Source organism: Carcharodon carcharias, chromosome 10, assembly GCF_017639515.1.
Source record: "Carcharodon carcharias isolate sCarCar2 chromosome 10, sCarCar2.pri, whole genome shotgun sequence".
Classification (NCBI taxonomy): Eukaryota; Metazoa; Chordata; class Chondrichthyes; order Lamniformes; family Lamnidae; genus Carcharodon; species Carcharodon carcharias.
The window spans coordinates 168637746-168659791 of NC_054476.1; the positions used below are offsets into that span (position 1 = coordinate 168637746).

The 22046-nt window shown below is 46.1% G+C and overlaps 1 protein-coding gene across 1 annotated transcript in view; it reads right to left on the reverse strand.

Annotated features, from left to right (window-relative positions):
- Positions 1 to 238: 238 nt before the first annotated feature.
- The window catches only part of LOC121282919 (membrane-associated phosphatidylinositol transfer protein 3-like), a 244590-nt gene continuing 222782 nt past the window's right edge, over positions 239 to 22046 (reverse strand). The window contains exons 4-6 of the mRNA XM_041196731.1: positions 9631 to 9707; positions 1391 to 1617; positions 239 to 287 (exon numbers count right to left, since the gene is read on the reverse strand). Coding sequence (XP_041052665.1) covers positions 239 to 287; positions 1391 to 1617; positions 9631 to 9707 — 353 coding nt within the window. The remainder of the gene's footprint in view (positions 288 to 1390; positions 1618 to 9630; positions 9708 to 22046) is intronic.

Below are 22046 nucleotides of genomic sequence, written 5' to 3' on the forward strand. Positions count from 1 at the left end.
CCACAGACTGAAATATCGTGCAAGTGCACGATGACATTGGGACGCTCACCCAACACCACTGCGCGCTATTGTACCGAACGTCAAATTCTGCCCTATGTTTATTTGTAGCAGTTCCAAGCTGTAAAGGGAAATATTGATTTTGATTTGAATAAATTACACTCTAGACCAGATTGGCTTGGATCACAGTTGGAATAAAGAGTTATCCAGCTGGGAATATGCTTGATTTCAGCCTGTCAGTTCAGTTTATTTTTTTCAGATTAAACCACACTTGACACATGCATGACAGCCTGTAAATAAAAATGAGCACAAATTCAAATGGAACTTAAAACAGAATATTAGCAATTTGCATCGGTACTTAAGAGCAAAGGCACTGTTCAGAAATAGAACATCAGGGTAAGTTATAGTAAGAACTTTGGCATCATCATAACTTTAAATATTGAGGGCAGCCCAGTTGCTCGATAATGTAAAGGACTGTAGTTTCTTATCGTTTGTAGATAGTGAAGTAAGAGTCAGGAGTGTGGTTGTGATATGGTTTTTACAAACTATGATCATCACTGGCACTGACTTAATTCAACAACAACTTGTATTTATATAGCAGCTTTAACATGGTAAATCATCTCAAGGCGTTTCAGAAGCAGTGTTGCCAATCAAAATTTGGTGCTGAGCCACATGAGATTTTGGCACAGGTAACCAAAAGCATGGTCAAAGAAGTGAATTTTAAGGATTGTTTTAAAGGGAGTGAGGTAGAGGGGCAGAGGGGTTTAAACTTACCATGCCTCACACCAGTTGAGAGATAGAGAAGCCAGAGGCAGAATATTCCAAGGTAGCTGCCCAGTGTCATCCTCTTTGTTTTTAGTGATTTCTCAGGTCAAAATTAAAGTGAAATTTACCCCCTTTAGTACTTTTGTTCCTTTATTCCCTCTTGGCTTTCTTAATTTCGAATCAAAGGATTTTGGGCACTTTGAAAAATTGTAAGCTGATATGGGAGCGCTGTATGCTAGGTTGGGCATAGGTCCCAACTTCAACCCTGCCTTGAGTAATAACTATTTTGAAGAGTTAGATACCTCTCAGTGACACATGCATTTTTTACTTTTCTTCTCATCCAGCCTACTTCACAAATGACTTGATCTGCTCAAGGTGCACCCACATGTCACTTAACAGGCCGTCTAGCGAGAAATCTGTTTCAATATGATGACGGGTATCAATGAATCAAAAATGAAAACAACGTGCATAAAGTTCCAACAGATCTGAGATTTTGCCTTGAACACCCATTGCAAGGTTAAAAAAAAATCACTCCACAGCCAGATCTATTAAAAATTAAAATCTGTCATCTATAATTAAACGCAGCATGTTATAAAAGCTGTATTTGAATATACCATGAGATACTTACTTAGAAACCAGTGAAAAGGCCTCAGAGCAAATAGGAGGGCAGGGAACAAGCTTGATGAGAAAATGGCCAAGAGCTGCTGGAAAATGGGCCCTGGTAACTTTTTCAAGAACTGAACGAAAAGTATTAACATCAGCTGCCTTGGAGCTCTGATCTCCTCCTCCTGTGTCCAGAATATTCCCTCCGTGAAGTACCAAGATAAGTACGTGAATCTTGCACTTCTTCATATCCTGTTGAAACATACCAGTCTGAAAAAAGGTGCAACTACAGGCAAAGGTATTCCTACTGACAATGTTAACATGTAGTGCTCAACTTAATTCAATCATTATTTGTTCACAGTAGTGAATAAACTATGAACATTAATGCCTGGATAATACGTATTTTTGTATCAGCTTCCTTATAGTTTTATGTATTGTAAAGGAGATAAACTTTAAACTGATTTTTCAATAACATTCTTTGCCAGTCTCACCCATTCCTCTCCTCAAGGCACTGGTTCTTACTCTCTTCTTCATATACATATATGCAGATATTATTGGCAGGTTATTTCAAGTATTGGAGGGAATGGTTCCGGAACCTGTTCTCACTCAACGTCCTCAAGAAGGTACTCCCAGTAGGGATTTACTAGACAGAGCTCAGGGCTGGATTATACCATCGTGAGGTCTGGTGGCCAAAAATGGAGGTGAGGGGATAGCAAATTTAAATTTCCTAGACGATTCCCGCCAGCCACCATTTTAACCTGGGCGGGAAATGTGTCAGGTCACAAACATACACACACTCAAGGTAATGTTGGAACCCAACATCAACCCAAGCCTCTTCCCTGAGCTTGAGATTTTCAGTGAGGCGGATGGGTTCCCGAAGTCTAAGTGAAACAGGACAGGTCAGTCAGTTTGTGAACTTTTGAGGAAACCTGTTGTGGAGTTGGGAACTTTTTGACAGCTGAGTTTAAAAGACCATGCCAACTTCAAATTCATAATTAGATACTGAATGATAAGTTAATTGTGGGTTTAATGTAATGATTGATCATAGGGCTCTGTCCTTAAAAGATAAGTGACCATTTAATTGACCAGTATTCTGTAAATATTCAGATGCATTGGAGCACTTTCTCCAGTTGATAAAGGACTCTTATGCATTCAACAGTATTGAAAGTACAACATTAATGTGTCATCTGGGGCCCTGTGCTTTGATTTTTACATTGAATTAAAGTCAAGACGTCTTTAAAGACTTCAAAATGGCTGAACAGAAAGCTGACTTCTTTGATTGAAATTCCATCTGCTGAGTTTTTGAAAAAAAAATTAACAAATGGCTAGCCACCTGTTCGGACAACTTCAAAGATTTCATTGGAGATCTCTTGTTCATATAATTGTGCAATAGAATTTTATTATCAACGTTTGGCTGAGCTCCATGCTCTACTGATGGATTTAGCTCAGCAAAGGTTGTTTATTGTGAAAGGGGCCATGAGCTTTGTTTTGATTTATAGCTTTATGAGCAGTTTATATGCTTAAAGAGTTTTGAAGAAGTTTTTGAATGGCTGTTTGTTTTGACAGATTTATGAGCATTTAAAAGAAGTGAGTTTCTTTTCAAGTCAAGCTTGAACAGATGATTATTTATTCATTTCATGAGCATTTCATAGGCTTCCCATCATTATTATAGGGCTAATAACTTCTTTCCATATTAGATACTAGGGACAGGATCTTCAGGTTGGCATGCAGGCGCATTCGGCGGGCCAGGGTGTGGCTGGGGAATGGACTGCCACCTGCAATTGGTCCCTGACCATGATCTCATGCTGGCTAGCCAATTAACAACCAGCCAGTGTGAAAAGCACATGGAAATGCTCAGCGCTGCCGGTGTGGGGGCGGGAGAAGGGCAGGCACTGACGTAAGCACAGGCATGGGGGAGCACAGAATGAAAACCCCTGAAGGCAGGGAGATGAAGAATTTAAAACCAAGAAATAAAGATTTTAAAATACGGAAAAAGAAATAATCCACGTATCAGAATCATTCACCTGAACAAATACATGATGAAAATTCTGCCCATACATTTTCATTTTTAAAATTTAACAACGGAAAGCTTATCCCGTCCTTGGATGAGTTTTCTTCAAAATTGCAAAGTCTGACTGGCAGATTCACCCATCCGCTAACCCTAAGTTTGGACAGGCCACAAAAACTCAGGGACAGTTGTAAGAGAAGGGCGAGAGGAGCCAGGAGTTGAGGAGAAGCGTGAGAGGAGTCGGGATTAAGAAGAAACGCGAGAGGAGTTGGAAGGTGAAGAGAATCTGGGAGAGCAGTGGTGATTGAGGGAGTTTGGTGAGGAGGGAAGGAGGTGATTTTTGAGTACGTGAGTACGGGTAAGCATTTACTACTTTTATTGCTTATAGCTTTTAAGGTCTTGTTTTGTGATTCATCATTTGTAAGGGGTATATTCTGTAATAACGAGGAGCAGTGAGGATGGGCCAGAGAGTAATTGATATTATTTGATATTAAGTATCTTTCAAAAGGTTTAATTTAATTTAAAGGGGTAAGTCATGGCAGGAGAGCTCAAAGCCGTGGTGTGCTCCTCCTGCTCTATGTGGGAAGCCGAGAACATTTCCAGTGCCCGGGGCCAGCATGTTTGCGGGAAGTGTCTCCAGCTGCAGCTCCTGGAAGCCCGGGTTTCAAGAGCTGAAGCGGCGGGTGGGGACACTGTGGAGCATCCGCGAGGCAGAGAGTATCATGGATAACATGTGTAGAGAGGTGGTCACACCGCAGGCTAAGCATCCACAGACAGGAAGGGAATGTGTGTCCACCAGGCAGAGCAAGAGGACTAGGCAGGCAGTGCAGGAATCTCCTGTGGCTATTCCCCTGCAAAACAGAATGCTTTGGATACTGTAGAGGGGAATGGCCTGTCAGGGGAAAACAACAACAGCCAAATTCGTTACACCACAGTTGGCTCTGCTGGACAGGGGAGGAGTAAAAAGTTTGAGAATGCAATAGTTATCGGGGTTTCAATTGTAAGGGGAATAGATAGGTGTTTCTGTGGCCGCAAACGAGACTCCAGGATGGTATGTTGCCTCCCTGGTGTTGGGGTCAAGGATGTCTCAGAGTGGCTAGAGGATATTCTGAAGGGGGAGGGTGAACAGCCAGTGGTCGTGGTACACACTGGTACAAATGTCATAGATAAAAAAAATGGGATGAGCCGAATATAGGGAGTTAGGAAGTAAGTTGAAAAGTAGGACCTCAAAGCTGGTGATCTCAGGATTACCACAAATGCAAAGTGCTAGTTGGAGTAGAAATAGCAGGATATATCGGATGAATACGTGGCTGAAGAGATGGTGTGAGGGGGAGGGTTTCAGATTCCTGGGACATTGGGACTGGTTCTGGGGGAGGTGGGACCAGTACTAACTGGAAGGGTTACACCTGGGCAGGACCGGGACTGATGTCCCGGGGGAATATTTGCTAGAGTGGTTGGGAAGGGTTTAAACTAAAATAGTAGTGGGATCGGAACCTATGCAAGGAGTCAGAGGAGGGGGAATCAAGGACAAGAACAAAAGACAGAAAGGGGAATAAGAAAAGTGATAGGCAGAGAAATCAAGGGCAAGAATCAACCAGGGCCTCAGTGAGAAATGGTGGGAACGAGACAAGTAATGTGAAAAAGACAAGCCTTAAGGCTTTGTGCCTGAACACAAGGAGCATTCGCAATAAAGTGGGTGAATTAACCACGCAACTAAACAGGTATGATATAGTCGGGATTACGGAGACATGGCTGCAGGGTGACCAGGGATGGAAACTGAACATCCAGGGGTATTCAGTAATTAGGAAGGACAGACAAAAAGGAAAAGGCGGTGGAGTTGCATTGCTGGTTAAAGAGGAAATTAATGCAATAGTGAGGAACGATATTAGCTCTGACGATGTGGAATCTGTATGAATAAAGCTGAGAAACACTAAGCAGCAAAAAACATTAGTGGGGGTTGTATATAGACCCCCAAACTGGAGTGGTGATGTTGGGAATGGCATTAAACAGGAAATTATAGATGCGTGCAATAAAGGAACATTTGTAATTATGGGTGACTTTAATCTGCATATAGATTGGGCAAATTAAATTAGTAACAATACTGTAGAGGAATTATTCCTGGAGTGTATACAGGATGTTTTTCTAGACCAATATATTGAGGAACTAACTAGAGAACAGGCCATCCTCGACTGGGTATTGTGTAATGAGAAAGGAATAATTGGCAATCTAGTTGTGCGAGGCCCCTTGGGGATGAGCGGCCATAATATGATAGAATTCTTCATCAAGATGGAGAGTGACGTAGTTGATTCTGAGACTAGGGTCCTGAATCTTAATAAAGGAAACTACGTCGGTACGAGACGCGAGTTGGCTATGATGGATTGGGAAACATTACTTAAAGGGATGATGGTGGATAGGCAATGGCAAACATTCAAAGAGTGCATGGGTGAACTGCAACAATTGTTTATTCCTATCTGGCGCAAAAGTAAAACAGGAAAGGTGGCCAAACCATGGCTTACAAGGGAAATTAGAGATAGTATTAGATGCAAGGAAGAGGCATACAAATTGGCCAGAAAAAGCAACAGGCCTGAGGATTGGGAGCAGTTTAGAATTCAGCAGAGGAGGACCAAGGGATTGATTAAGAAGGAGAAAATAGATTACGAGAGTAAGCTTGCAGGGAACATAAAAACTGGCTGTAAAAGTTTCTATTGGTATGTGAAGAGAAAAAAGATTGGTGAAGACAAATATAGGTCCCTTACAGTCAGAAACAGGGGAATTTATAATGGGGAACAATGAAATGGCTGACCAACTAAATATATACTTTGGTTCTGTCTTCACAAAGGAGGACACTAGTAACATACCAGAAATGTTGGGGAACACAGGATTTAGTGAGAGGGAGGAACTGAAAGAAATCAGTATTAGTAGGGAAATGGTGTTGGGGAAATTGATGGAATTGAAGGCCGATAAATCCCCAGGGCCTGATAATCTACATCCCAGAGTACTTAAGGAAGTGGCCCTAGAAATAGTTGATGCATTGGTAAAAGCAAAGAACTGCGGATGCTGGAAATCCAAAACAAAAACAGAAACAGAAATACCTGAAAAAACTCAGCAGGTCTGGCAACATCGGCAGAGAAGAGTACAGTTGACGTTTCGAGTCCTCGTGATCCTTCAACAGAACTGAGGACTCGAAATGTCAACTGTGCTCTCCTCCGCCGATGCTGCCAGACCCACTGAGTTTTTCCAGGTATTTCTGTTTCTGTGGATGCATTGGTGGTCATCTTCTGAGAATCTATAGACTCTGGAACAGTTCCTACAGATTGGAGTGTAGCTAATGTAACCCCACTATTTAAAAAGGGAGGTAAAGAGAAAACAGAGAATTATAGACCAGTCAGCCTGACATCAGTAGTGGGGAAAATTCTAGAGTCCATTATAAAAGATTTAATAGCTGAGCACGTGGAAAACAGTGGCAGAATCAGACAGAGTCAGCATGGATTTATGAAAGGCAAATCATGCTTGACAAATCTACTGGAATTTTTCGAGGATGTAACTAGTAGAGTTTGATGAGGGGAAGCCAGTGGATGTAGTTTATTTGGACTTTCAGAAGGCTTTCAACAAAATCCCACATAAGAGATTGGCGTGTAAAATTAAAGTACATGGGATTGGGGGTAGTGTATTGAGATGAATAGAAAACTGGTTGGCAGACAGGAAACAAAGAGTAGGGATAAATGGGTCTTTTTCCGAATGGCAGGCAGTGACTAGTGGGGTACCGCAGGGATCGGTATAGGGACCCCAGCTATTTACAATATATATTAATGATTTAGATAAGGGAATTAAATGTAATATCTCCAAATTTGCAGATGACACAAAGCTGGGTGGGAGGGTGAGCTGTGAGGAGGATGCAGAGATGCTTCAGTGTGATTTGGACAAGCTGAGAGAGTGGGCAAATGCATGGCAGATGCAGTAGACAGGGTAGATGCAGGAAGGATGTTCCCGGTGGTGGGGGAGTCCAGAACCAGGGGTCACAGTCTGAGGATATGGGGTAGATAAATTTAGGACTGAGATGAGGAGAAATTTCTTCACCCAGAGAGAGGTGAACCTGTGGAATTCGCTACCACAGAAAGTAATTGAGGCCAAAACATTGTATGTTTTCAAGAATGAGTTAGATATAACTCTTGGGGTGAAAGGGATCAAAGGATATGGGGAGAAAGTGGGAGTTGGCTATTGAGTTGGATGATCAGCCATGATCATAATGAAAGGCGGAGCAGGCTTGAAGGGCCGAATGGCCTACTCCTGCTCCTAGTTTCTACGTTTCTATGTAACTTTAATAGGCTTAATGACCCTCTTAATTGTTGACGTGTGCACTTCTCACTTTTGCGTGCGTCCACCAACCGAAATATTGCGTGAGCGCGAGATGACATAGTGACGCTGGCCTGACTTCATCGTGCGCTATCTTACATTCGAGTGGGTCGGGCGCGTGCCCACACACACTGCCCTAGGTTTGTGGGTATGAAGGATGCATGGGGGGCCTGGAGAGGGTAAGGTAGATATGAGGGGGCATGGAGGGGCACAGGAGTCAGGAGGCCGAGTGGGAATTATGTAGGAGCCATGGAGGTGACATGGGGGGAATGGTGGGTGGTGAAGGGTGAGGACTATGGGGCCTAACAGTCATGTATAGAACTAGGTCGATGTCTCAGTGAACAGAGGTGGGGCCTTCTAAATAGCTGGCCTTGGCGTACGCCCAACTCCATTCCCATCTTGGACCTGCCTCTGGAGGGCCGCAGCACTACCTCCCTGGAAGGAAAATAACTTGTGTGGGTGGGTTCATTCAGAACGTGAGATTACGATATCGGGAAATGGCCCAACTCATGTTTCCCAACTCTATCATGAAAATACAGTCCCAGAAATGTTAATACTACTGGCCTTTGTTTTCTAAAAGCTTAAAGTAAGTGGAGTATCCCAGCTACTACCAATATATCAGCTTCTTGGCATAGTTTGTATATGCATCAGCCACCAAGGAAATTTCATTTAACATCTGTTGCTCTTGAAAGGTCCACAATAAAATTCTTGTACATTCACATTATAACGGATCCTCTATTATCTTAGCTCCAATTATCCGTCTACCTCATAAATCACCATCGTTATTGCAGTGCAATGCTATGTCTTCTTGTTGTCTATTGATTCCAATTTCTCTTATCTGGATAAAAAATTAACTGCACCTACCAAGAAAAATTAAATTCAAGTGGATTTATTATACTTGCAGTGCACTTGTCTTTATCTCCCTGCCCTGGACTTTATTGCAGCACACATACATAAAACAAATGTATGCAGGCTTTCAATTATCTGCTAATTTCCACTGGGGATTGGGGTCCAATCCATTATGATAGCAAGTCAGTTTACTGTATCTTTGCATGTCAATTTGTTTGTAGTCACGAAGACAAAGTTTTTGTGGCTGGAAAACAGGAAAATTTCCATTTCAGAACCTAGCTATCCTATGATTTTATCATTAATTAGTGCCCTTTGTTCTATGCCATGCCCACTAGTAACTGGATAGAGATGGCACAATTCAACTTTATGCGGGACCCTTAAAACCAGCAAATAAAGTGGATTGAATTTTAACATAGGCTCCATTTGAACTCAATTTCCTCCAAGCTGGTTCTCTCTTTTAATTTGTTTTTTCAAAACCAATTTTACAATATCAGCAATACAAAATCATTATTACTTCACCAATCGTATGATAGTACATATCACAATTACTAACCTAGCAGGTTATTACACAACAAATGATGAGGTCACAATGGTCCTTGAAGCAATTATCTTTCAAGAATATTGTCTGCTGGAACTTCCGAAGAACCACAGCAGTTTACAGAACAGAAAGAAACCACTTACACCCGTTGTGTCAGTGCTGACTCACTGATAGGCCAATCCAAAACTCATTCCATAGCCCTGTATCCTGCCTCTGCATCAAAGGGGTCTAATCTTCCTTAAGAAAATGCAGTCGTGTCCACCAATCATTTCCTTTTGCAAAATAATCCATGTTCCAACATCCCCAAGTATGAAGAAATTTCTCCGACTCACTCTCCTCATTCACTTAGCAGCAATTATAAACTGATGACCTGTTTTCATGACTGAGGGAACAGTTTATTTTACCTTGTCACTCTTTTTCAAAAACCTTCATCTAGCACAGTTTAGATGGAGTGCCTAGCAATGGTGACTTCATTTTGTCAAGTAAAGCACATACATTAGTTTTTAAACATATTTACCTCTGTGTCCTCTTGTCCCTCCACACTGCCTTGCGTTGGGCATCCCTGTCTATTGAGAGAGTCACTGTACATGTCACCTGCAAGAAAAGAATTGTTTTAGTTTTCTGATACAGTACCACTAGACAGAATTTAATGTGGGTGAGATCCGCTACTTAAAAGTGGAGGCACCCCCGCCAGCCCAATCCCTGTGAGTCCTGATGGATTTAAGTTCTTCACTGGCAGAGGGAACCCTCCGGTGGTCCTCCTGGCTCCTCCAGTTTCCCCAGCTCCTGGAACAGATATCCATCCCCACCGCACCCACCCCCCCACCACCGCCCCACCCCAAACAGCCGCCTGAAGAGCTGCCAGCCAATCAGAGCCCAGCAGTGCCACCAGGAGCTGTGCGCACTCCTGGTATTGCAGTGAGGCCTACCCAGAGGGTCAGCTCTCATCAGGGAGAAGGAGACATAACAGTTCTACCTCTGTATCTGTATCAAAATGAAGGTCATGATGTAACTCATTGTAACCCCTTTACAATTAGAATATCAAACCATCAATTAATTTTGGTAGGAATGAGAAAAACAAAACCAAATTAAGTTAACGTTAGTGTTGACTAATTTCAATAATATGAAAATGTACTGTACCAAAACGGTATTTATGGATCTGTAACAGTTTGTACACACAAATTCCATAAAGGGCATGTAACAGGAATGCATTGTGTTCGTATAGCCACACATTTCAACAAGTCAACATTTACCAAGAAGCATTGCGATCATTTTCTTTATTTGCCATTGAAACAGTGCTTGATAATTTCATTTCTACATCAGATAGGCCACTTCACAAATGCATCCGGTTGAGATTTTGAGCTTTTGAAAGCTGAGGTAGTTTTTTAAAAATTAATTTACAGGATGTGGGCATCGCTGGCTAGGCCAACATTTATTGCCCATCCCTGATTGCCCTTGAGAAGGTGGTGGTGAGCTGCCTTCTTGAGCCGCTGCAGTCCATGTGGTGTAGGCACACCCACAGTGCTGTTAGGGAGTTTCAGGATTTTGACCCAGCGACAGTGAAGGAACGGTGATATATTTCCAAGTCAGGATGGACAGTGACTTGGAGGGGAACTTCCAGTTGGTGGTGTTCCCATCTATCTGCTGCCCTTGTCCTTCTAGATGTAGTGGTTGTGTGTTTGGAAGGTGCTGTCTAAGGAGCCTTAGTGAGTATTTCCAGTGCATCTTGTAGATGGTACACACTGCTCCCACTGTTTGTCAGTGGTGGAGGGAGTGAATGTTTGTGCATGGAGTGTCAATCAAGTGGGCCTCTTTGTCCTGGATGGTCTCAAGCTTCTTGAGTGTTACTGGAGCAGCACTCATCCAGGCAAGTGGAGAGTATTCCATCACACCCCTCACTTGTACCTTGTAGATGGTGGACAGGCTGGGGAGTTAGGAGGTGAGTTACTCGCCACAGGATTACTAGCCTCTGACCTGCTCTTGTAGCCACACTATTTATATGGCTAGTCCAGTTCAGCTCCTGGTCAGTGGTAACCCCAGGATGTTGATAGCGGGGATTCAGTGATGGTAATGCCATTGAATGTCAAGGGGCGATGGTTAAATTCTCTCTTGTTGGGAATGGTCATTGCCTGGCATTTGTGTGGCATGAATGTTACTTGCCACTTGTCAACCCAAACCTGAATATTGTACAGGTCTTGCTGCATTTGGACATGGACTGCTGCAGTATCTGAGGATGGTGCTGAACATTGTGCAATCATCACTTCTGACGTTATGATGGAAGGAAGGTCATTGATAAAGCAGCTGAAGACGACTGGGTCTAGAAAACCACCCTGAGGAACTCCTGCAGTGATGTCCTGCAGCTGAGGTCATTGACCTCCAACAACCACAACCATCTTCCTTTGTGCCAGGAATGACTCCAACCAGCAGAGAGTTTCCCCCCGATTCCCATTGACTCCAGTTTTACTAGGGCTCCCTGATGCTACTTGGTCAAATGGTGCCTTGATGTCAAGGGCAGTCGCTCTCACCTCATCTTGGGAGTTCAGCTCTTTTGTCCATGTTTGAACCAAAGCTGTAATGAAGTCAGAATTTCAGTGACCCTGGCGGAACCCAAACTGGGTGTCAGTGAACAGGTTATTGCTAAGCAAGTGCCGCTTGATAGCACGATTGATGACCCCCTTCCATCACTTTACTGATAATGGAGAGTAGACTGATGGGGTAGTAATTGGCAGGTTGGATTTATCCTGCTTTTTGTGTACAGGACATACCTGGGCAAATCCCCACATTGCTGGATAGATGCCAGTGTTGTAGCTGTACTAGAGCAGCTTGGCTAGGTGCACAACAAGTTCTGGAGCACAAATCAGTAGTATTGCCAGAATGTTGTCAGGGCCCATAGTCTTTGCAGTATCCAGTGCCTTCAGCCGTTTCTTGATATCATGTGGAGTAAATTGAATCGGCTGAAGACTGGCATCTGTGATGCTGGGGGACCCCTGGAGGAGGCTGAGATGTAACATCCAGTCAGCACTTCTGGCTGAAGATTGTTGCAACTGCTTCAGCCTTATCTTTTGCACTGATGTGCTGGGCTCCTCCATCATTGAGGATGGGGATATTTGTGGAGCATCTGCCTTCAGTGAGCTGTATTAAGGAATATTATATAATTTATCAAGCACTTGTATATTGTTGAACAAGTCAATGAGTATTAAAATGATTCTGTACCGATGGTCTGCTCACTTCTTCATGGGTAAACCGCCAATTTTCTATAGCCTGCTCGAGGCTATAGAGTTCGACTTGAGTAGGCTGTGCATAAGAATAAGTGACAGAAATCTAGTGCAATGCAAAGAACAGATGAGTGCATTAATCAGCTCAAAGTCCTCTGTTTAAAACTGGAACCTATTCAACCATACCCAGCATATAACACATCAAGGCGATCCTGCTTTATTCATCACTTAAGTATCCTGAACGACCGTAAAGGCATGACAATTTTACCTCAAATATCTGCCATTTATACAAGGAGTTTATGCTGATTTTGCTCCTTTCTAAGAAGCTAGATAAATCAATACATGCTCCTCCAGCACCAATATAGCTTGTCCTAATCGCAAATTAGCTAGCAACTAGTTTACGGAGTATTCATAGGTTATATTTTCCTCCACACGCTAACCCGAGAAAGAAATCAGGGAACATAAAATTCGATTCCCAGCTTTTTGCTTTCTTCTCCACCTTAGGATAAACCCCATGAACAGCAACTTGCATAAGGCATCTAATATTGGCTGAATTAATGAGTTCTTCAATGGTATGAATTGTAAATGTTTGCATATGCTTCAGAACAAATCATTTCGATGGTTGAGAAATACTTTTTGGCTGAAATTGAGAATGTGTTTCCTGAATGAGGAATGGGAATGATCTTTATGATGGCTGCTTTGGGCGGGATTTTCCCAAATTTGCACCAAGTGTGTTTGCGGGCGGGTAAAACGACATATCATCCTGAACCTGCTTCATTATTTATGCACTCCCAGGAAACATGTCGTTTCCATGGTGAGCGGGCTCTCATTCACCCGCCCATCATCACCTCACTGAGTGCCAAGTTTAAAGTCCATCCGCAAGGACACATCTCGACTTCCAGCTCACCACTGCTGCGCGGGAGACATGGCCCTGAAACTGAAGAAGGCTGCAGCCCTCGGTTCAGCGACCCGTCTCTCAAGCGACTTTTGGATGCCGCAGAGGCCCACTGGGATGTCCTCTATCCCCTCTCTGGCTGCAGGATGGGCAGCAGTAGCGCTAGCCTGGTTTGGTGGGCGGTAGCAGCAGTGGTCAGTGCCAACAGCCTGCAAAAGAGGACAGCCATCCTGTGCTACAAGAGGATGAATGATCTCCTCCGTTCCACCAGGGTAAGTGACTCATCTCATCACTCAACTCACACACTCTCAAACCCATCACACACCCACAGGGCCCTCACTCACTGGCAGTTCAAGGGGCATCACCATTCACTCTCTCACACACATCGTCATTGTCCTCATCCTGTCCATGGGACCACTCACCACTCACACAGGCCAGGTATACTTATCACCTGGTCTGGCAGGCATCCTGCTTACACTCTCTCCATCTCTATCCATGCAGGTCAAGCTGGCACACAACAACAGGGAGAGGTCACAGACCGGTGGTGGAATGCCTGAAATCAAGGTCCTCATGGACTCAACATCCATCAGACAACCATGCTCTGAGTGATGTGTCCTCTTTCACAGGCCACTGCCATGCACTAATTATCTCCCCTTGCTTCCGCAGACACATCTGCCAAACAGCCGGCAGAGTCCATGACCCAGGGCCTCCAAACAAGCTCCGAAGAAACCTCTGAAGATGAGTCTGAAGGCAGCCTCCCTGAAGTCCCGTCACAGCGCTCACCCACACCCTCCACCAGCGCAGAGACACCCACCTCAGTGGGACCTAGCTTTAGAGTACACCCTGCCAGGCCAGGTGATAAGTATGCCTGGCCTGTGTATTCATGGATTCATGGATGGGATGAGGACAATGACTATGTATGAGAGAATGAATGGCGATGCCCCTTGAACTGATAGCCTTAGAGTAGCCTCGGGATCACAATCTGGTGAGCACATTGCACTGTCTGATCCACAGCAGGCAGCAGCAGGGACTTCCCAGGTGTCCAGCACTTGGAGGACTGCTGGAGGCCAGAACGTTGCTGAGTCCAAGTCAGATGATGAGCCTTTGGACTCGGTCATGTCACAGTTGCTGGAGCTGCAAAGCAAGCTCAGGAACATCAGGAAGGGATGTCCGCTGCACTCCTCAGATTGCAAGGCACGATGGAGGAGTCCATCAGTCTGGAGTGATAGCGCCAGCATGCCAACGCACCGAGGTCAACACTGGTAGGGTGGCAGCCACCATGGAGACCTTGGTCCAGGACTTCACTCCTGTACCACTGCGCAGACTCAACTCCATCGTTCATGCCACAGTTGGCCTCCAACAATGTGTATGCGAGAGGGGTGCCATGTAGCTTGATCTCACTCCAGCTAATCCTGCTCCACAAAGAGTCAGCCTGGGGCTGTTGGGCACCCATAGGGAGGAGGATCCGCAGGTCCACACTCCGGGCCCATCCATCCAGGTGACTCCCATGGTGTCTGGCCCATTCGAATCCCCCCTTCCTATGACCTCAGCAGCTCCAGCTCCACAGGCCGAGGAGGGTGTCACTGCCACACAGCAGGATCCCAAAAGCAGGCCGGGGCCCTCCAGGTCTCAGCCCTCCAGAGGACGCCCGCCAAGGTCATCACAGACAGGGGGTCACAGTCAGCAGGCTGCCCCACCTCCACTGTGGATGTCCAGGGAGCACCAAGATGTAGCGGCAGGGTTAGGACAGTTAAGGAGAATTAGTTGCACAGCCTGGGCATGGGTGTTAATCACTTGTACATAATGTTCACTATTGTCAGTAAACTCCCAAGAATGTCTCTCTGCCTGTGGCTCCTTGTTCTGATGAGCAGTGTTTGTGTCACTCAGATGTGAAACCTTTCTGCACAAGATAAAGGCAGGTGTCTCAGTCCAGGGCCTCTTCCCTGTGTCTGTGCAGCCTTCAGACCACAGTGATGGTCCAGCCTCACACTCGCTGGACACATTACTGATGTCTGTACCTCGATGGTGCTGGTCATTGCTGCCAGAATGTAATGGGCAGGAGTCACAGAGTTCTCCCATTCTCTCTGTGTGCTCTCAGCACCTTTAAGGTGGGGCTGGCCCCCATCACACCAGCATCTGTGACCAGTGAGGCTGTGCTCCAGCTCCTGAAGGGCTGAGCTGCTGAAGGAGGACAAAGGGTCAGATGCTTTTAAAGTTTCATGGCTGTGTCTCTATGATATGACCCAGATCACAAGGTACAAGCGAGCTGCTCCCAGCCAGACAGGATTCAGACATTCTCAGAGGCTGTGTAAAGATTTATGAAGCATGTCGTCATTATCCTCCTGCAATCGAGCGACTATTAGAGCCTTTTCTGTGTCTCCATGACAGGATCATTCTCACAGAGGGTAATCGCACTGCTATAAGCCAGACTGGAATTAAATGTTCACAAATGTGATGAGGGATTATGGAGTTACCTCACTGCCATCATCATCCTCCACAAATCTAGCAGCTATGAGGGCCTCCCAAGCACACCTGCCTTGTCTGGCCAGTGCGAGGGCCTCATCCCTGTTACCATCGCCTCCGAGAGCCTCCTCAGCCTCATCCCCATCGGTTCCCTCCTCATTGGAGGAGATATGCAGCTCCTCCATCTCCTCCTCAGCCAGCTCCTCTCCCCATTGCAGCGCCAGGTTGTAAAGGGCACAGCAGACAACAAATAATCCATGATACCCTCTGCGGACTGTATTGCAGGGCTCCACTAAACCGGTCCAGGTACCGGAGCCTCATCTTCAGCACCCCAGTGGTCTGCTCCACTAAGTTGTGAGCTGCTGCATGAGCCTCATTATAGTGTCGCTCTGCTGCAGTCTGAGGCCAGCACACAGGAGTCATCAGCCACGGCCTCTGTGAGTGGCCCTTGTCCCCGAGGAGCCAACACTGCAGCTTCTGTGGACCCTCGAAGACTCCAGGGATCTGCAAGTGACTCAGGATGTACATGTCACGCACACTCCCTGGAAACCATGCGCACACCAGCTGCACATTCAGTGAGTGGAAGCCCTTGTGGTTGATGAAGTCACTGAGTGTAGCGACAGAGACCTGAGCGCCACATGAGTGTAGTCAATCGCACCCTGTACCTGTGGGAATCCGGAGATCAGGGCTAATCCAATGGCCCTTGTATCCTGGCTGTCCCGGTCTTAGGCAAAATGCACAAAGTTGTTGCCATGGAGAAGACAGCACCTGTGACCTCATGGATGTATTTGTGGGTGGTGGATTGTGAAATCCCACAGAGGTTACCTGTGGAGCCCTGAAAGGAGCCACTGGCATAGAAATTGAGTATCGTGGTCATTTTCACAGCCACTGGCAGTGGATGCCCTCCATGTCCCCTTGGCACCAAGTCCTGCAGTAAGTGGCAGGTGTGAGTCACCAGGTCCCTAAAAATGCACAGTCTTCAGCGACACTGGTTCTCAGTCATCTGCAGGAATGGCAGGCGGCGTCTATAGACCCTGGGTCTCGCTAGATGCCGACCAGCGATGGCTTCACTGTGGCTCTTGGGCAGCATGTGTGGGAGCCCCAACCACCCCTTCTTCCTGAAGTTGCTGCTCCTGCCTTTGCGCAGCCTCAGTCACTCTCTCCTCCATCTTCTTCACTCTCTGTAGACCATCAGGCATGCAGCTAGTTCACTGAGGCTCCATGATCCTGATGTACTCCTCCTCCTGCAGGATGAAAGGGAGAGAGAGAGACACATGGTTAGCATGGGTGTACAAAGCACCTGTCTTGGTTAAGTGTAATGGCCCCTTAACGCTTCCCAGAGAGTGTTGGCCACCACTTGGATGGCCAGAGGTTAGTGCTCTGCAAGGCTGCCCTGTTAGCTTGAACTATGGGGGAGACTGGTCCAAACCAGGATGTTGACATTACAAGAGGCTGAGAGCGCCTCCAGCAGTGACTGCTCCATGGCCAGATTTATCGAGGAGATTGTACAACTTGTGCAGTCCAACTGCTCTTCAGTCCACCAAAGTGCTCATGAACGTGTAGTCTGTGCCTGGTGTGGGGGGTGGGGGCAGGGTGGGCAGGGGTGGGGAGCTCTGGAGCACCTGGTGGCACTTTGATGCCTCTGCGTTGCTTGAGGAGGCGGAGAAGCTCAGAGCCCGACCACAATCATATCAATGTGGCCGCGCCTGAACTGTCTCAGTTGCAGAGGAATGGTCGCTTTCTACAGGTTTCCCGAATGCTTGGCCACTTCCCTCACCCACCCACACCCCCCACCCTCCCCACCCTGAATGCTTGTGTGCTATATTCAATGACAGGGCTGCCCTTGCCCACACTCCCCACCCCCGGAATATCAATCACCTCAATGGCAAAGCTGCACTTGCCCCCCCCGCTTCCCCCTCACCCTCAAAAGTCACCTCAGGGGAAGGGCTGCAGTTGCCCCATGATTCCACACCACCCCCCCCCCCAACCACCACTTGGGCAGGGCAGCACCCGACCCCCCCCAGGTGCCCCTGAAGCCTGCAAAGCAGTGGGCAACCCTGGCGAGCTCTGCAGAACGTTGCTGTGCACTCACCCCCAGTATACACAAAGCGCAGGACACCAAGTGCATGTCGCCTCTGTGCTGTTGTTAAACATGTTGGTGTTCTTTCCTGCCAATGTGGACGGACGATCCAGCAGGGGTGCAAGAGCCTGGCAGGATGGGCCTGGTAATGATATGCTGATGTATTACAACGAGGTTCCCGATGACCGATGGTGGAGAACACGGTTTGGCGGGCTGAGTGGACAGTGGTGACCTGCCTTCCTGCCGTCCTTATATTGATCGTGCCACCTATGATGCCCGTCACCAGCGGGCATGGAAAATTCCGCCCTGCGTTTCCCTAAACATTTTATTATCAATCGTTACCATAACGATTTACAAAATGATATTAAAGCACTTTGGAAAAAGCTCTACAGCGATGTGTAAAGCTTCACTGCTGATATTCAAATGGAGTATTTTACATTCACTTTGGAACATTAAAATGGGGCTGCAGCAGTTGACATAGAGGCCTGGCTTATGTATTAGCAATTCTTACATAATGTCATTTTAGAAATGAGCTTACACAGCACTGACAGCAAGATGTACATCTATGATGTTGTAGGGCAACGGCCCTAACATATTACAGCAGCTTCACCTAGCCTCATGATCTTAATGGCTTTTAACTGTACTTAGCTGAACAGCAAGAAAGTGGCTACTTCAGCTCATTGCTGGAAGTTAAATTTGTGAACGTTGATATTTTTTTGAGAGTCCTGTCTTTGCCACCTGTTTGCCTCGGTATTATAAATGGAATTACCAAGACGTGGAAATAAATGGTTTTAAAACAAGAAGCCTTCGTCAGGCATGGACAGGCAAAGTTAATCAAGTTTGCTTGGCAGAGTTATTGACTCGATCTTTTTAGCAGTGAAGATAATGCACTGTTTGTCAGCCTGATGTCCAGTGCTGTCTATTTCTATTTGCAGGGAATTGCTCACTGCTGTAGGAGCACAGGTTCAAAATTTAGGTTTGCTTCTTTGAGTTTAAAGTGTGCTGCCTAATTTGGTTCTCGTCTCCCTAAAATGACCCACTTAAAAATGATCAGCTACCTTCAGACCACCAACAGGAGTTGGGTAACACAAAACAGACAATTTTAACCCTGCAGGAAATCAGGTTGACAACTAAACTTGCCCATGGGAATTATCTGCCAACGTCCCACCATCTCCCCCACAGCTTCCCATCTTCATCTGCTCTTTGCAAGTGAGAGGGACAGCTACCGAACGTTGGTAGGAATCTTCCGTAAATATGCAGATGAAATCATTACAGCTGGGCTGCTATTTTAGCCAGAGGTTGGCGTAGGGATTGTGGCTTTCTTGTGGCCAATTTAATAGGAAGAGGAGCCAGAGTCAGAAATGACCTAAAAAGGGTAAGTATTTTCCTCTTATTAAAGGCTTTCCTTGTAGGACCAAGATGGTTAGTTGTGTCCCTCAAGGTTCTGCAAGGAAAACTTAGGATTCACTCAGTTTACAGGCCTAAATCCAATGAACATGATTGGAGATCCTTCACATAGGATCTCCAACCCCACTTCGGGTTACATGAAATTCCCTGACTGTTTTAGTATTTTTAGTATTTATTCTTGCTGCATACCTCGGATTGTCTGTAACTACATCACTTGTGAATAATATTCAATCTGGTTTAACTTGATTGCAATGGACAATATGGTGGCTCCCCCTAACCAGGCAGATAGCAAATTCAGCAAACCGTCTACGTGGGATGGAATTTTCCATGCCTGTTGGCAGTGGGCATGAGTGGACAGTATGGTGAGAAGGCCAAAAATCGGTTTCATGACATGTTGAAAGCAGTTTGCAATCATCTGATCTGCCCATCAATAGTGGGCCATCGGACATCAGGAGCTTCATTGTAATATATCTGTGTAAGCCCAGCTCACTGGAATCATCCTCCCATGCTGGATCATCTGAGCACAGCGGCATGGTTACATGCCATCGTGTTTCACAACTGTACATAAATGACATGCACCTGGAGAGCTGCACTTCACTCAGGACATCAAGGTTTGTTTGTCTACCTTGCCTCAGGCAGCACTCACAGTCACCAGCACCAGGCTTCACACGCAGCATCACATCACTTTTAGTGGGGCTCATGGGCAGGTCTCTACCTACCAGACCCACTGTAAGGCAGGGGTAGCTTTTCAACGGCTGTAGGGCTAGGGCTTTACTGGGGAAGGATGGGGGTGGGGAGGGGTGGGTAGCACAGAATGTATGTGGAGGCACAGGTTGATCTGTGCAAGTGGCCTCAAATGGTGAGGGTTGAGGAGGCAGTCTCCAGAAATGAGGCCAGTTGGTGATGTGAGGGTGTGTGTGAGAGAGACTGAGTGGTGATATCCCTTGAGCTGGCAGTAAGTGAGATGCCAGTGAATGTGTGATGGGTTTGAGTGTATAGGCAGAATTTTCTGCCCATCAGGCAGGCACCCACCCGACCAAAATGAGCATCAAATGACACGCGATGACATTGGGAGAGCGTCCTGATGTCATTGTGCACTTGCAACGAGATTTCAGTCGGCAGGGGCACACAGGAGTCAGCAGCGCCCTCGCCGAAAATGGAAAGGCCTAGTAAGGCCATTATAGTAATAATTAAGCTCAATTTTTCACTGTCTGTCCAACCATACAATTGGCGGGCAAGCGAAAAGGCCAAGCAGCCTTTGGATTTTTTAGGAAACCTCATCTGCGGGCAGGATGAGATTTCCAAACACAAATAAGAATTAAATTTAGATGTTCAAATTTCATTCATAACATGTCCCTGCTCATGTGGCAGAGTCATTTGAAGATACAAGTTGTTAACACTTTTAAAACCTTTCCTTTTTATTTTCAAAGATCTTCATCTCCGTGAGACAGCTCTGTGCCTCGGGGAGCTTTTCCTGAGTGAATGTCCGCGTCTCACCCTCCTCCACCCCTCACACAGTTAGTGCTGCAGCATTGCCTTTCACACTGTGGAGGGAGGGGTGGGGGGCCTTAATTGGCCAGCCAGCATGAAATCATGGTCGCGGCCCAATTGCAGGCAGCGGTCAGTTTCCCAACCCCTCCTGCTCGACCCTGCCAAGCCCACCCAACGAAGGCCTATGAGTTCAGAGCGATGAGATGGTTGCCTTACCCTGGCTGCACAGATGAGATCATTCATCGTCTTTCTGCACTGGATGGCCAACCTCTTCTGTGCAGCATTGACACTGACACCACTGCCATCGCCTCCCAAGCCGGAGTGGTGAGATTTCAGGACTGCCTGCAGTCAGGGTGGGGTAGAGGACATCATGGGGGGTCCTCCAAAGCATCCAAAAGGCATTCCAGGGGTACATCACCTAATCAGGGGGGCTGCAGTCTTCTTGCCTTTCAGAACCACGTCTTTTGTGCAGCAGTCCTGGGTTTGAAGCACCGAGAGGTGTGCGCAAGGCTGCACTTTAAATACAGCACTTGGTGTGAAGGAGCAGCGAGGTGACGGTGTGACAGGCAAATGGGAGCCCACCCGCTATCGAAATGGCATGTTTCCTGGGAACGCACAATTAATGAGCTGGGATACAGTATGAAAAGCTGCCATTGCAGTCGATGGGTAAAATGTTCTTTTTCCCACCCACTATCACACTTAGTGCAAATCTGGGACATTTGCGCCAATGATCTCTGCTGCAATTAGCCAGAGCTAAGGGTCAATTGCTAGCACCATATTCGCTCAAGTAACAAACAAGGGCACAGTTTTCAATTCATTGGAGACTCCGTTCCTTCACTGTCGCTGGGTCAAAACTCTGAAACTCCCTCCCTAACAGCATTGTGTGTGTACCTACACCACATGGACTGCAGCGGTTCAAGAAGGCAGCTCACCACCACCTTCTCAAGGGCAATTAGGGTTGACAATAAATGTTGGCCTAGCCAACAAGGCCCACAGCCCATAAATGGATAAAGAAAAGAAAGCTTTTAGAAACAATAATCTGGGACCAAATTAGCAGTCTTTTGGATAAGTGTGGATGAATTGAGAAAAGTATACATGGATTTATTAAAGAGAAATTGTGTTTAACTGGATTGCATTTTCTGATGAAGTAACAGAGAGGGTTGATGAGGGTAAGGTGATTGACGTGGTGTACATGGGCTTCAACAAGGCGTTTGATAAAGTACCACATAATAGGCTTGTCAGAAAAGTTGAAGTCCACAGAATAAAGGCAACAGTGGCAGCACAAATATAAAGTTGGCTGAGTGACAGGAAACAAAGCAGTGGTGAACAATTGTTTCTCAGACTGGAGGGAGGAACGTAGTGTGTAGTTGGCTTCCCCAGGG